At 39.3% G+C, this 14,373-nt stretch overlaps 1 protein-coding gene across 2 annotated transcripts in view; it reads left to right on the top strand.

The window, feature by feature from the left end:
- The window catches only part of Ercc5 (ERCC excision repair 5, endonuclease), a 45,890-nt gene extending 33,782 nt beyond the window's left edge, over positions 1 to 12,108 (top strand). For both annotated transcript variants that reach the window (XM_028887172.2, XM_028887181.2), the window contains 3 exons: positions 7,316 to 7,516; positions 9,743 to 9,827; positions 11,483 to 12,108. In XM_028887172.2, coding sequence (XP_028743005.1) covers positions 7,316 to 7,516; positions 9,743 to 9,827; positions 11,483 to 12,034 — 838 coding nt within the window. In that variant the 3' untranslated portion in view covers positions 12,035 to 12,108. The remainder of the gene's footprint in view (positions 1 to 7,315; positions 7,517 to 9,742; positions 9,828 to 11,482) is intronic.
- The last annotated feature ends 2,265 nt before the right edge of the window (positions 12,109 to 14,373 follow it).

The raw sequence follows: 14,373 nt of genomic DNA, 5'->3' as shown, positions 1-14,373 counted from the left end.
TTTCTCAGTTCTGCTTTGTTATCTTGCTTCTTCTGTGTCTGGCTAGTGACTCCTGAATCAGCCTTCCTCTTCCCAGCATTCCTTTAGTCTGCTCTCCCCGCCTATACTTCCTGCCTGGCTACTGGCCAATCTGTGTTTTATTAAACCTGTGTACAAAAACATTATCCCACAGCATTTCCCCTTTTCTGTCTAAACATAAAGGAAGGTTTTAACTTTAACATAGTAAAATTACATATAATAGAATAGTTATCAAGCAAGAATTACAGTTACAATATCTAGTCGATTTTTATTTGGTAAAATTAAAGAAAATATTCTATCTTATATTTATGTGTCTAAAGTTTCATATCTAATTTATCTTTTATCATAACTAAACAAAATTGTAACTATCTAGTCTTCAGCTACATCAAAGACCCCAGAAGGAATGTGGTGATGAATTGTGTTCCCCGATATACTGTGTTTCCTAATAAAATTTGCCTGGAGATCAGAGGAAAAAGCCAGCCACTATATAGAAGTCAGGCAATAGTAGCACACGCCTTAAGTCCTATCACTTGGCAGGCAGGGATCTGTCTGGATCTCTCAGTTCAAGGCCACACTGGGGAACAGAACCAGGTATGGTGACACATGCCATTAATCCCAGCACCAACCATAGAGGTCTGGAGGTCTATACAGACAGATAAGAAGTGACAGAGCTGGGTAGGAAGAGGAATTGATATAGCTGGGCTGAGAGAGCAAATGAGAGAACAGAACAGAAAGGCATAGGTGTAGGTAGATAGGAAGTAGCTTGCCTTTGGAAGCTGTAGAGTTGGTGAGCTTTCCCTATTTCCCTGATCTCTCAGGTTTTTACCCCTATATCTGGCTCCGAGTTTTTGTTTCTTTGTTTGTTTTTAAGACCATTTAGCAATTTGTCTACAAGTTCCCATCTTTCTGATGAGCCACCGCATTACCATTCTGTCAGTACAAATTTGTACTCACAACAGCAATGGATGAGTGTTCCCTTATTCCACATCCTTGCCAGCATAAGCTGTCATTTTTGTTTTTGATGTTAGCCATTCTGACATGTGTAAGATGAAATCTCAAAGTAGTTTTGATTTGCATTTCTCAGTACCTACCTACATCAGTTGGCCTCTGGAGGCACCTAAACATATGTAACAGACATATACATACTCAAAAAAAAAATCTTGGGAAGAAAGCATTATTTTTCCCTTGCATTTTGGTATTGATGAAGACTATTGTTAGGCTTCTGAACTCCAGAATTCCCAAGTCACTCACTGAGGTTGACTGCAGGTTGGAACCCAGTTCCTGGTACTAGTTATATGTGAAGAAATAGAACTGAAGGGTAGGTATTCTTTAGGATCCACTGAATGATTGGGTAGGTGAGGAGCATGTTTTAACTTCCATAGTATTATCTACCAGTTTTCTGTTGGCACATTGTAGTTCCTTACCTTAAACCTCTGTAACCTCCACCAGGAGCATGTCGTGGTTTGTTTCTGACTCTGAAGCTTGCTTAGGGTTGGGAGTCTTTTGTTCCTGTTCCCTGTCTTAGAACAGCTCAAAGCTCAAGGACCTGTTGAATGTTTCACATGCAAGGTAGTAGGTACTGTTAGTTAAGAGACAGACAGAATGCCAGCAGGCCTTGGATCCTCTCCATCTAGACCTCTGCCTGGGCACAGGCTCCTCAAGCTGTGGTGGATGCTTCCAGTGGTAGCTTTTTCTAGAGACAGGAAATGGACAGGCTTGTCTCAGGTTTTAATGCTATCACTTCCTGATCAATATCTAAAGTCACAGGTGAAAGAATGGTGCTGGTTACTGGCAGAAAGGTCAAGGTCATGACAGAACCCAGTTACTTAGTAGTGGAGAGCTTTATTAGGAGGAAGGGAGGAGGGATAAAAGGACCAGGCCTGTAGAGGAAAGAGAGAGAGAAAGATAGGGGGTAGGGGGCCAGAGAGGGAGTAGAGCAGAGAGAGAGGGTGGGGTATGCATCCAGCTTTTTTAAGGCGCAGATTGTGTGACCATGCCGTGCACACATAGTTGCCAGCACACATTCATGATGTAAGACGCAAGACCCTGAACTGCACATGTGTAGCTGGAGTAATGGCAGAATTCTAACAACAGGAAAGACTAATCTCACTTTTTGATAGGGGTTAAAAGGGAAAAAGGAAAAACATGGTTTTCTTTAACTTGCCATACTAAATTATCATTAAGATGGAAAAAAAATTTAAAATGGACTTAATATAAAAAAAAATCAAAACTGTCTATTTTTGCTTAGAACATTGCCCAACACACCAGAGAACAATAGTTCTTGCTACTATTTATAATTTAAAAGACCTACTTACTGTCTCTTTTTGCACATATACCTTCTGTCTATCATGTCCTACTTTGTGTTGAATGATACCTGCACTAAAATGACCATTGTGTTTTTGTCATTTTTTTCTATTTTTTTTTATTATTAGGAAATTTTCTATTCACTTTACATACCAACCACAGATTTCCCCCCCTTCCCTCTTCCCAACCCACAGCCTTCCCCCAAAACCCATCCTCCATCCCCACATTTCCCAAGTCAAGATCTCCCATGAGGAGTCAGCAGAGCCTAGCACACTCAGCTGGGGCAGATACAAGCCCCTCCCCCCTGCACCAAGGCTATGCAAGGTGTCACAGCCTGGGCACTGATCTCCAAAAAGCCCACCCATGCACCAGGGATGGATCCCAATCCCCCTACCTGGATGCCCCTCAAACAGTTCAAGCCAAACAAGCTAAACAATTGTCTCCCGTATCCTGAGGGCCTAGTCCAGTCCTATGGGGGCTCCACAACTATAAGTCCACAGTTCATGGGTTTCCACTAGTGTGGCTGGTCATCTCTGCATCTTTTCCCATCATGATGTCAACGTCCCCTGCCCACAGAATCCCTCCTCTTTCTTTCTTTCTTTCTTTCTTTCTTTCTTTCTTTCTTTCTTTCTTTCTTTCTTTCTTTCTTTCTTTCTTTCTTTCTTTCTTTCTTTTTTTAAAGATTTTATTTATTTATTATGTATACAGAAGAGGGCACCAGATCTCATTACAGATGGTTGTGAGCCACCATGTGGTTGCTGGGAATTGAACTCAGGACCTCTGGAAGAGCAGTCAGTGCTCTTAACCTCTGAGCCATCTCTCCAGCCCTCCTCCTCTTTCTTATCGATTGGATTCCCGGAGCTCAGCCTGGGGCCCAGCCATGGATCTCTTCAACTGCTTACATCAGTCACTGGATGAAGGCTCTATGATGACAGGGTATTCACTAGTCTGGTCACCAGAGTAGACCAGTCCAGGCACTCTCTCGACCATTGCTCATCCTTGTGGATTCCTGACAACTTCCCCGGCACCCTGCCTCTTCCTATTCTCATGATATCTTCATTTATCATGGTATCTCTTTCCCTGTTCCAGCTCGAACCTCCCATTTCCTTATGTTCTCATCTCCCATTCATTGCCCTTCATTACCCCAACCCAACTCCCAGTTTGCTCATGTAGATCTCATTTATTTCTCCTTCGCTGGGCTATCTATGTGTTACTCTTAGGGTTCTCCTTGTTAGCTAGCTTCTCTGGAGCTGTGGGTTGTAGTCTAGTTATCCTTTGCCTTACATCTAGTATCCACTTATGAGTGAGTACATACCATGTTTGTCCTTCTGAGTCTGGGTTACCTCACTCAGGATATTTTCTAGTTCCATCCATTTGCCTACAAATTTCATGCTGTCATTGTTTTTCTCTGCTGAGTAGTACTCCATTGTATATATGTGCCACATTTTCTTTATCTATTCTTCCCTTGAGGGCCATCTAGGTGGTTTCCAGTTTCTGGCTATTACAAATAATGCTGCTATGAACGTAGTTGAGCATGTGTCCTTGTGGTAAGACTGAGCATTTCTTGGGTATATGTCCAAGAGTAGTATAGCTGGGTCCTGAGGTAGATTGATTCCCAATTTTCTGGGAAACCGCCATACTGATTTCCAGAGTGGCTATACAAGTTTGCAGTCCCACCAACAATGGAGAAGTGTTCCCTTTGTTTCGCATCCTCTCCAGCATAAGCTGTCTTCAGTGTTTTTGATCATAGCCATTCTGAGAGGTGTAATATGGTATCTCAGAGTCGTTTTGCTTTGCATTTCCCTGATGACTAAGAATGTTCAAAATAATGAACAACCCAATTAAAAAATAAGCTACAGAGCTTAACAGAGAATTTGCAACATACTTGGCCACAAAGCAAATCTCAACAGATACAAAACAATTGGAATAACCTGCTGTGTTCTATCAGACCACCATGGTTTAAAGTTAGATTTCAACAACAACAAAAGCTACAGAAAACCTACAATCTCATGGAAACTGAATAATGCCCAACTGAATCACCAATGGGTTAAGGAAGAAATAAAGAAAGAAATTAAAGACTTCCTAGAGATCAACGAAAATGAAGACACTGCAAACCCAAACTTATGGGACACTATAGCAGTGCTAAGAGGGAAATTCATAGCACTAAATACCCACATAAAGAAGTTGGAGAAATCCCACACTAGTGACTTAACAGCACACTTGAAAGCTCTAGAACAAGAAGAAGCAACGTCTCCCAGGAAGAATAGATGCCAGAAAATTATAAAAGTGAGAGGTGAAATTAATAAATTAGAAACTAAGAGAATAATAAAAAAATTAATGAAACAAAGAGTTGGTTCTTTGAGAAAATCAACAAGATAGACAAGCCCTTATCCAAACTAAGCAAAAGACAAAGAGAGAGAATCCAAATCAACAAAATAAAAAATAAAAGGGGGACATAACAACAGACATTGAGGAAATCCAGAGAACTATAAGGTCATATTTCAAAAACCTCTACTCCAAAAAACTGGAAAACCTAAAAGAAATGGACATTTTTCAGGATAGTTACCACATACCTAAGTTAAATCAAGACCAGATAAACTATTTAAATAGTCCAATAACCCCTAAGGAAATAGAAACAGTCATTAAAAGTCTCCCAACCAAAAAAAGCCCAGGACCAGATGGTTTTAGTGCAGAATTCTACCAGATCTTCAAAGAAGAGTTAATACCAATACTCTCTAAATTGTTCCACATAATAGAAACAGAAGGAACATTACCAAACTCCTTCTATGAGGCTACAATTACCCTGATTCCTAAACCAAACAAGGATGCAACAAAGAAAGAGAACTACAGACCGATCTCCCTCATGAACATTGATGCAAAAATACTCAATAAAATACTGGCAAACAGACTCCAAGAACACATCAGAACAATTATCCACCATGATCAAGTAGGCTTCATCCCAGGGATGCAAGGGTGGTTCAACATACCAAAGTCCATCAATGTAATACACCATATAAACAAACTCAAAGAAAAAAACCACATGATCATCTCACTAGATGCAGAAAAGGCATTTGACAAAATCCAACACTCCTTCATGATAAAAGTCTTGGAGTGATCAGGAATACAGGGAACATACCTAAACATAATAAAGGCAATTTACAACAAGCCAACAGCCAACATCAAATTAAATGGAGAGAAACTCAAAGCAATTCCACTAAAATCAGGAACGAGGTAAGGCTGTCCACTCTCCCCATACTTATTCAATATAGTACTTGAAGTTCTAGCCAGAACAATAAGACAACATAAGGAGATTAAAGGGATACAAATTGGAAAGGAAGAAGTCAAGCTTTCCCTATTTGCAGATGACATGATAGTATACTTGAGTGACCCCAAAGATTCCACCCAGGAACTGATTAAGCTTATAAACACCTTCAGCAACATAGCAGGATACAAGATCCAAATGGATTGGATCCAAAAAAAAAAAAAGGTCCCCTCTCCACATAATAATCAAACCACTAAACATACAAAATAAAGAAAAAAATTTTAAGAGCTGCAAAGAAAAAAGGCCAAGTAACATAAGAATAACACCTGACTTCTCAATGGAGACACTAAAAACCAGAAGGTCCTGGACAGACGTTATGCAGACACTAAGAGACCATGGATGCCAACCCAGACTATTATACCCAGCAAAACTCACAATCACCATAGATAGAATAAACAAAATATTCCATGATAAAACCAGATTTAAACAATATCTTTCCACAAGTCCAGCCCTACAGAAAACACTAGAAGGAAAAATCCAACCTAATGAAGTTAGATACACCCATGAAAACATAGGCAATAGATAGTCCCACACCAACAAATACCAAAGAAGGGAAACACACAACACTACCACCAAAAAATAACAGGAATTAACATTGACTGGTCATTAATATCCATTAATATCAATGGTCTCATTTCACCTATAGACAACAGGCTAACAGAATTGATACGAAAACAAGATACATCCTTCTGCTGCATACAAGAAACACATCTCAACTTCAAAGACATTTCAGACACTACCTCAGAGTGAAAGGCTGGGAAAAGATTTTCCAGTCAAATAGACTTAAGAAGCAAGCTGGTGTAGCTATCCTAATATCTAATAAAATAGATTTCAAACTAAAAATCAATCAAAAGAGATCAAGAAGGACATTACGTATTTATCACAGGGAAAATCCATCAAGATGAAGTCTCAATTCTGAACATTTTGTGTTATGACTTTGCTGACTTTATTGGTTTTTTTTTTTTGACTGATGGATCTATTTCCTCTATTGTGATTTCTTCCAATTTTTTTGTTTGTCTTTTCCTGATTTCTTTAAGGGAATTATTCATTTCCTCTTTAAGGACCCCTATCATCTTCTTAATGTCATTTTTAAGGTTAATTTCTTCTGTTTCTTCTGCGTTGGGATGTTTGGATCTTGCTGATATAGTAGGTTCTGATGGAGCCATATCCTGCAATGAGTGGTGGTGTAGGGGCACAGAGTTGTGCCCCTGGGACCAAAGCCTAGAGACTGGGGTGTTCGGGTATGAGGACAGACTCACCTCTTAGTCCAATCAGTTCTGTCTCTGTTCTTGACATTTTTTGGATTCCCCTTTTTAATTCATTTCACTGACAAGAGACCTGGAGAGTTGTGGCTTTGTGCTACTGTGGTTTGAGTGGGCATTCTGGGGGTTTGTTATCTGACAGTCCAGCCTCACTTGTGAAATCTTGAGTAAGGTACTTCTGTGTGAGTTATTTCCTCTTCTAAGAAGTGAGGGTAATGACATGACACATGAAATATTTAACACAGTGTAAGGTCTGTACCCTGTAGCTTAGTAGTCCATACCACATACATTTGTGCTAGAATCCAGACTTGAAATTACATTTCAGAACTTTAAATTTATATCTTTCCCTTCAGTGTGGCAACTGTAACATCTCCCTGCCTTGTAAGTAATTGCTTCTGTTATCTTACAGAGAGTGGTGGCATGAAGCTCAAAACAGCAAGAAGGTTGCAGCCAATCCCCATGACACCAAAGTAAAAAAAAAATTACGGAAGTTGCAGCTGACACCTGGCTTCCCTAACCCTGCGGTTGCAGACGCCTACCTTAGGCCTGTGGTGGATGACTCCAGGGGATCGTTTCTATGGGGCAAACCTGATGTTGAAAAGATTAGAGAATATCCTTTCTTAAAATTTATGGGAATATTAAGCCACAGATTTGTTGGGTTTAAAACTTAGGGGACAGGAAACTAGCTTTATTTTTTTCTCCAGTGTTCCATTATCTGAGACCCCATTAATTCTTTCCCTCTTTAGTTTTACTGAGGCTTGGCTTTCCTTTTTCCTTTCCTTTTTTTTTTTTTTTTTTTTTTTTTTTCCTTTCCTTTTTTCCTTTCCTTTCCTTTTTCCTTTCCTTTTTCCTTTCCTTTTTCCTTTCCTTTCCCCTTTCCTTTCCCCTTTCCTTTTCTTTTTCCTTTCCTTTCCTTTCCTTTTTCCTTTCCTTTTTCCTTTCCTTTTTCCTTTCCTTTCCTTTCCTTTCCTTTCCTTTCCTTTCCTTTCCTTTCCTTTTCCTTTCCTTTCCTTTCCTTTCCTTTCCTTTCCTTTTTTCCTTTCCTTTCCTTTCCTTTCCTTTCCTTTTTCCTTTCCTTTTTTCCTTTCCTTTCCTTTCCTTTTTCCTTTCCTTTCCTTTTTCCTTTCCTTTCCTTTTTCCTTTCCTTTCCTTTTCCTTTCCTTTTTTCCTTTCCTTTCCTTTCCTTTCCTTTCCTTTTCCTTTCCTTTTTCCTTTTTCCTTTCCTTTCCTTTTTTCCTTTCCTTTTCCTTTTTCCTTTCCTTTTCCTTTCCTTTTCCTTTCCTTTCCTTTTTTTCCTTTCCTTTCCTTTCCTTTTTTTTCCTTTCCTTTCCTTTTTCCTTTCCTTTTTCCTTTCCTTTCCCTTTCCTTTCCTTTCCTTTTTTCCTTTCCTTTCCTTTCCTTTCCTTTCCTTTCCTTTCCTTTTTCCTTTCCTTTCCTTTTTTTTCCTTTCCTTTCCTTTTTTCCTTTCCTTTCCTTTCCTTTCCTTTCCTTTCCTTTTCCTTTCCTTTCCTTTCCTTTCCTTTCCTTTTTCCTTTCCTTTCCTTTTTCCTTTCCTTTCCTTTTTCCTTTCCTTTCCTTTTTCCTTTCCTTTCCTTTCCTTTCCTTTCCTTTCCTTTCCTTTCCTTTCCTTTTCCTTTCCTTTCCTTTCCTTTTCCTTTCCTTTCCTTTCCTTTCCTTTCCTTTCCTTTCCTTTCCTTTCCTTTCCTTTCCTTTCCTTTCCCCCTTCCCCCTTTCCCCCTTTCTTTCCCCCTTTCCCCCTTTCTCCCTTTCCGCCTTTCCCCCTTTTCCCCTTCCTTCCCTTCCCCTTCCCTTCCCCTTCCCTTCCCCTTCCCTTCCCCTCCCCTCCCTTCCCTTCCCTTCCCTTCCCTCCCCTCCCCTCCCCTCCCCTCCCCTCTCCTCCCCTCCCCTCCCTCTCTCCCTCTCTCCCTTTCTTTCGTGCTGGCTTCATGCATATGAGGCAAGTATCCTTCACTAAGAATCTTAACTTGAAACAAGAGCTACAGCATATATGACATGTCCACATGTTTAAGATTAATTATTCTGAAAGAATATAGAAGATTAATGGCTTTCCATTCTATGCATTTAAATAATAATTTGGATGGTGGTTTCAATACCTATAAGAGATTTAACCCAGATATGACTTATTTTCTTTATTTCTTTTTTTTGTTTTTGTTTTTGTTTTTTTGAGATAGGGTTTCTCTGTGTAGCTTTAGAGCATGTCCTGGAACTCAGTCTGTAGACCAGGCTGCCCTCGAACTCACAGAGATCAGCCTACCTCTGCCTCCCAAGTACTGGGATCAAAGGTGTGTGCCATCACCACTTGGCAATATATATATATATATATATATATAAAATTTGCATTGTTGTTTTGCTTGCTTATATGTCTGTGTGAAGTTGTCAGATCTTGGAAGTTACACACAGTTGTAAGCTGCCGTGTGGATGCTGGGACTTGAACTCAGATCCTCTGGAAGAGCAGTCAGTGCTCTTAACCACTGAGCCATCTCTCCAGCACAACTTATTTTCTTAAACAAGTATGTAGGATATCTGCTCCTTGTGTTTATTCTAGGTTAGCCATGCTTTGTAGTGATGAGTCTTTGATGTCCTACTATGAATTTTTAAATGTCTTCTGCCTTAGGAGAGTGACTAGAACATGCTGCAAAATGATCGTGTTAGAGTGGCTTGTTTTGCCAGCCTTTTATCTGAGCACTTCAGTCTTTATAAATATGATTTTTCCTGGGAATACAGGGAATGGCATCAGTGGTTGACTCTTAGATCTTTTTGTTTATTACTTGTTAAGTTTCTTTTAAAAAAAATCTGTAAATCTTAACTACAGCACTTTTTGTCAGAGGTATTTTGGCTGGAACAGGACGAAGACAGATGAGTCCCTTTTTCCAGTACTAAAGCAACTGAATGTCCAGCAGGTAACTGGATTTTCTTTATGTCCAGCATGATGACTGCAATTAGTAGGATGGTTGCTGTTAATGTTAAGTTAACTCTTATTTCAGGGCAAGTAACTGAAGGTTTGAAATGATGACACCTGAAAGAATAGACTAAAACAGAAGGGCAAAATTGGGCCCTGAGTCCATTTTTTAATATCACAGTTAGTGCTGCAGTGTCCTTATTTATGCTGACTTCGAAAATATTCTAGTTTAATAAATGGTTTCATAGTAAGATGTTTAAAATGAAATGTATTACTCCTCTGGAGCTATCTTCAATTTTTAAAAGCCCAGGAAGTAGTCACTCCAAAACATTAATCATTCATGCTTCTTCAAACACTAACATTTCAAGTTACAACTTAAGGTCTGGTCTTTATATTAACATTTCTGCAAAAGAGGTTTTTTAGGAGGAAAATGCCCTTTTGTGTGGCCTTCAGTTCTTCTAAATGTGTGTTTATGCTTGTCTTATCTGTGTGTCCTGCTGACATCAGATAAGCTTTCATCCATCTCAGAAGCCCCTCATAAAACATACATGTAAAAAGAAATGAGACTACAGTTTTTAAGACAATGAAGTCAATTCTCATTAAATTTGGGTAATTTAGGAAAAAAATCCAGTACATTTTAAGACTATTTTAAGACTATTACCAGGGGTTCCTCCTGTTTATCTGATGACTTTTGACTACCAGAAGTAGAAGCCCACTAAGATTGAAAATATTTTCTAGTGACTGGTTATTCCTTAATGTCAGATAAATGCAATTATAATATATTTTCTCTTCCTATTATGCATTTTTTCTCTAAAATTAGAAAGTAAAGATAGTAGATTAAAACTACTACCTCCTTCCTAATAGTTGTTGACATGCATTTATTTTCCTTGCTTTCCCATGTTAATTTGTTCTTCTACATAAATACCCCTTGATAGAGTGGGTCTCCTCTTTCTCTTGGCTCATCAGCATACTCCATCTTCTGTGGATTGCATTGCTTTTTATAGTTTTAGAGAACCAGCTTATGTTCCATAAAAGAGTTCACATTGGCTCTGTTTCTTTTTGGGACTTTAGTTTCAGGTAGTTATGAATAATGCTGTTATACACACTAGGTTTAAGAGTATCTTCTCAGCAGGGTATGGTGGTGCACACCTTTAATTCTAGCACTAGGGAGGCAGAAGCAGGTGGATCTCTGTGAGTTCCAGGCCAGCCTGGTCTACAAAGCAAGTTCCAGTACAGCCAGGACTGTTACACAGAAAAAATTCTGTCTCAAAAAACCAAAACAACAACAATAAAAAAGAGTATCTTCTCAACAGTGGATTTGCTAAACAAAAGGCTTGACTTGTTTCCTGTATGGTTTTTAATGGCTCCTAATACATCAGGGAACTTGTCCCTTGAAGGCACTGTATGATGATAATGCTCTTAAAAGAAGGGCATTGAATGACTTAGACATAGACTCTGAAATTCTGTTGCTGCCAAAGAAGAGGATACAATTGTTCCCCCCCCAAAAAAAATAAATAGAGCTAGAACTGCATTATGGGAAGTCATGATTCCGAATTCTCAAAACTAGTAATCCAGTGTGAGTGATCAGATTTGAACTTTATTGATTTGGTCTAGAAACTACTCACTAATCTGGTTTATTGTTTTATTTTATTTTAGACCCAACTACGGATTGATTCCTTTTTTAGATTAGCTCAACAGGAAAAACAGGATGCCAAACACATAAAAAGCCAGAGGCTGAACAGAGCTGTAACATGTATGCTAAGGAAAGGAAGGGAAGAGGCAACTAGTGAGCTGGACAAAGAGGTTGAGGCCCTGGATAAGGCTAAAGGTAAAACCCAAAAAAGAAGCCTAATGAGCCCAAGAGAAACATCAGTCCCCCAAAGAAAGAGGTCTTCAGGAAGTGGCGGGTTTTTGGGGGACCCCCACCTCTCAGAATCACCTGGGGATTCAAGTGAGGATGGAGAAGGTTCATCTGTGATGTGCACACGACGGAGAAGAACAGCTGAGTTGTCAGAAGTCAGCTGCTCGGATTTGCCTGACGTAGTGAGAGATGCTCACGGAAAGGATGGTTATATGTCCACTAGCAGCTCCAGTGAGAGCGATGGTGACAAAACCAAGGCTGTGCTAGTGACTGCTAGACCTGTATTTGAGAAGAAAAAAGGGAAGCTAAGGAGTATGAGGAAAAGGAAAAGGAAAGCCAAATTTTAAAAGCCAGTGATTTGGAAGAACAATGTTTATAATGTATTGAGAATATAAGATTAAATCTATTTGTACAATCTCCATTTTGAATGTGTGGTTTTATTTTTATTTTATTTTTGGTTTCTAAAGTTTATTAAAAATCAAAGAACAGAAAAACCTTATATGAAAATATGTCCGCCGGGCGTTGGTGGCGCACGCCTTTAATCCCAGCACTCGGGAGGCAGAGGCAGGCGGATCTCTGTGAGTTCGAGACCAGCCTGGGCTACCAAGTGAGCTCCAGGAAAGGCACAAAGCTACACAGAGAAACCCTGTCTCGAAAAACCAAAAAAAAAAAAAAAAAAAAAAAAAAAAAAGAAAATATGTCTATTTTAGCATCTATATTATTATTATCCACAAACAAAATTGAAAGATGATATGTTTTGGTCAAACTGTAGCATAGTTACAGCTGTAGCAAGACCAATTCATCTGGTTCACCATTACAGGGATAGACATGTTCCTTTACCTGTGGATAAAACTTTAAAATGCACATTTGTAGATCACTTGGGACAGTCCCAGCATGGTTCCTTAATGAAGATACAGTCAATATTGCTACTGTGTAGAGAATAGTACAGACCTATGAATCAATGTTCATAAATATTCCTTGCTTTTTGATGTACTTTTATTTTATAAATATTCTTTAGTAACAGGTTCACAACTTAAATAGTTTTAAGTGTTTTGGATGATTCAAATCCTCATGAGCTGTAGACCCTGGGTGCTGCTCTGCTCTGGAATGCTTCCCAGAGTCAGCAGCCCCACAACAGGCCTGATGACAGTGAGGGGCAAAGTGTATAGTTTTAAAACATGGATGCTAAAATGGACAGTGTACTACAATTTGTATGGCATTTTCTACTTTATCATTGTTCCTATTGTCTTATCATGTCTGAAGCTTTGAGACCACATTAAGGAAAAGGAAAGGGTTTGTATCAATGAGTGCTCTCTCGATATGCATTCCCTCTGACTCAGACCTAGATGAGAAGAGAAATATCCTAACTTTTCAGTCCACAGTCTGGCAGTTCCAGCAACTCGTGATTCTCTGTGTCTCAGTGTTGTTCCAAGGCAGATAGGAGAGTGCCTTATGCCTGGATCATGGAGGAACATTGTATGGTCTTAGCAAGCTAATACTAAAAAATTTCAAGGGTTCTTTTTTCCTTATGAAATAAATTCATATGTTTGAGATAATAGCAAAAGCAATTTATTATTCAGAATGAATTGGCATATCTGTAGTTCAGTTAGGATTATGACCATCGTGTAATTTATAAAGTAAGCCTTCAGCTCATTTATTTTTTTCTTTAGCTTTATCTGCATTTTGCTGTGAAAGCAATATATTCAGTTCTTTATTTGTATCATCTTAAACACAGTTCTTTTAAAGTCTATGTTTCGGTCACCTATGAGTTCATGCTGTTTCTTAGTTTGCCTGGTGAACTTTGGCAGCTGGACTGTGTGTGAAAAACTGGAGAAATTTTTTTGCCTCTCTGTCCAGAAGGTCTGTCAAGAAGCAGCTGTGCTGAGGTGACTATTCCATGGTTCAGGTCTCGTTTGTAATCTTGCTAACACTTGTGCTTCTGTTTTCCCCCTCATTCCTAGGAAATGGCTTTCAGGAGAACCCAGGGGAGGCTTGGGTGTTTTTCTTCTAATTTTTGTTTTTTGTCTCCTTTTGCTTCAGTAATAAGCCATGTTCCCTGAAACAGTTTAGTTAGCAAACTCTGAGTGTAAAGTCAACACTGAGGACTTCTATGGCCACTCATTCTTTTGGGCTTTCAGTTCCTGGCTTCTTTGCCAGCCCAAAATGTTACTTTGTCTCTCCAGTTCTGTGAGGTTGCCCAGAGTTGTCTGGGGTTCCTGTGTGTGGTCCTTTTTCTGGTTTCTCAGCCTTTTTGTTTCACCAGAGTAGGATTTAATGTTTCTTACTGCTTTGGTAAATGCTTAAAGGAAGCAGGAGGACATATTTAATTTATTGGTATGTATGTTTGACTTGTGAGTTTATGTGAGTGCAGGAGCCCAAGGAAGCCATTAGAGGGCACCGGAACAGGAGATATAGTTGGCTGTGGGTACTGTGAGCTAAACTCTGGTCATCTGCAAGACCTGGTCATCGTCATTGCTGAACGGTTTCACCTGCTACAAAAAGGATTTACTTTTAACAGATTTTGAGGAGATACAGTCTATCATGGTAGGGTAGACCTGGTGACAAGTTTGCTCACATCTGGGCTAGTGAGCAAGCTGGAATTCAGGTTGGGCTGAAACTTCAAGTCCTACCTGTCAGCAACCCACTTTCTCCATTGGCGACCCCCCTCTTTTTTTTTTTTTTTTTT

This window comes from Peromyscus leucopus, chromosome 13 (genome assembly GCF_004664715.2).
Source record: "Peromyscus leucopus breed LL Stock chromosome 13, UCI_PerLeu_2.1, whole genome shotgun sequence".
NCBI classification, from domain to species: Eukaryota; Metazoa; Chordata; class Mammalia; order Rodentia; family Cricetidae; genus Peromyscus; species Peromyscus leucopus.
The sequence above is the reverse complement of the archived record's forward strand: the minus strand, read 5'-3'. Positions and strand labels throughout refer to the sequence as shown.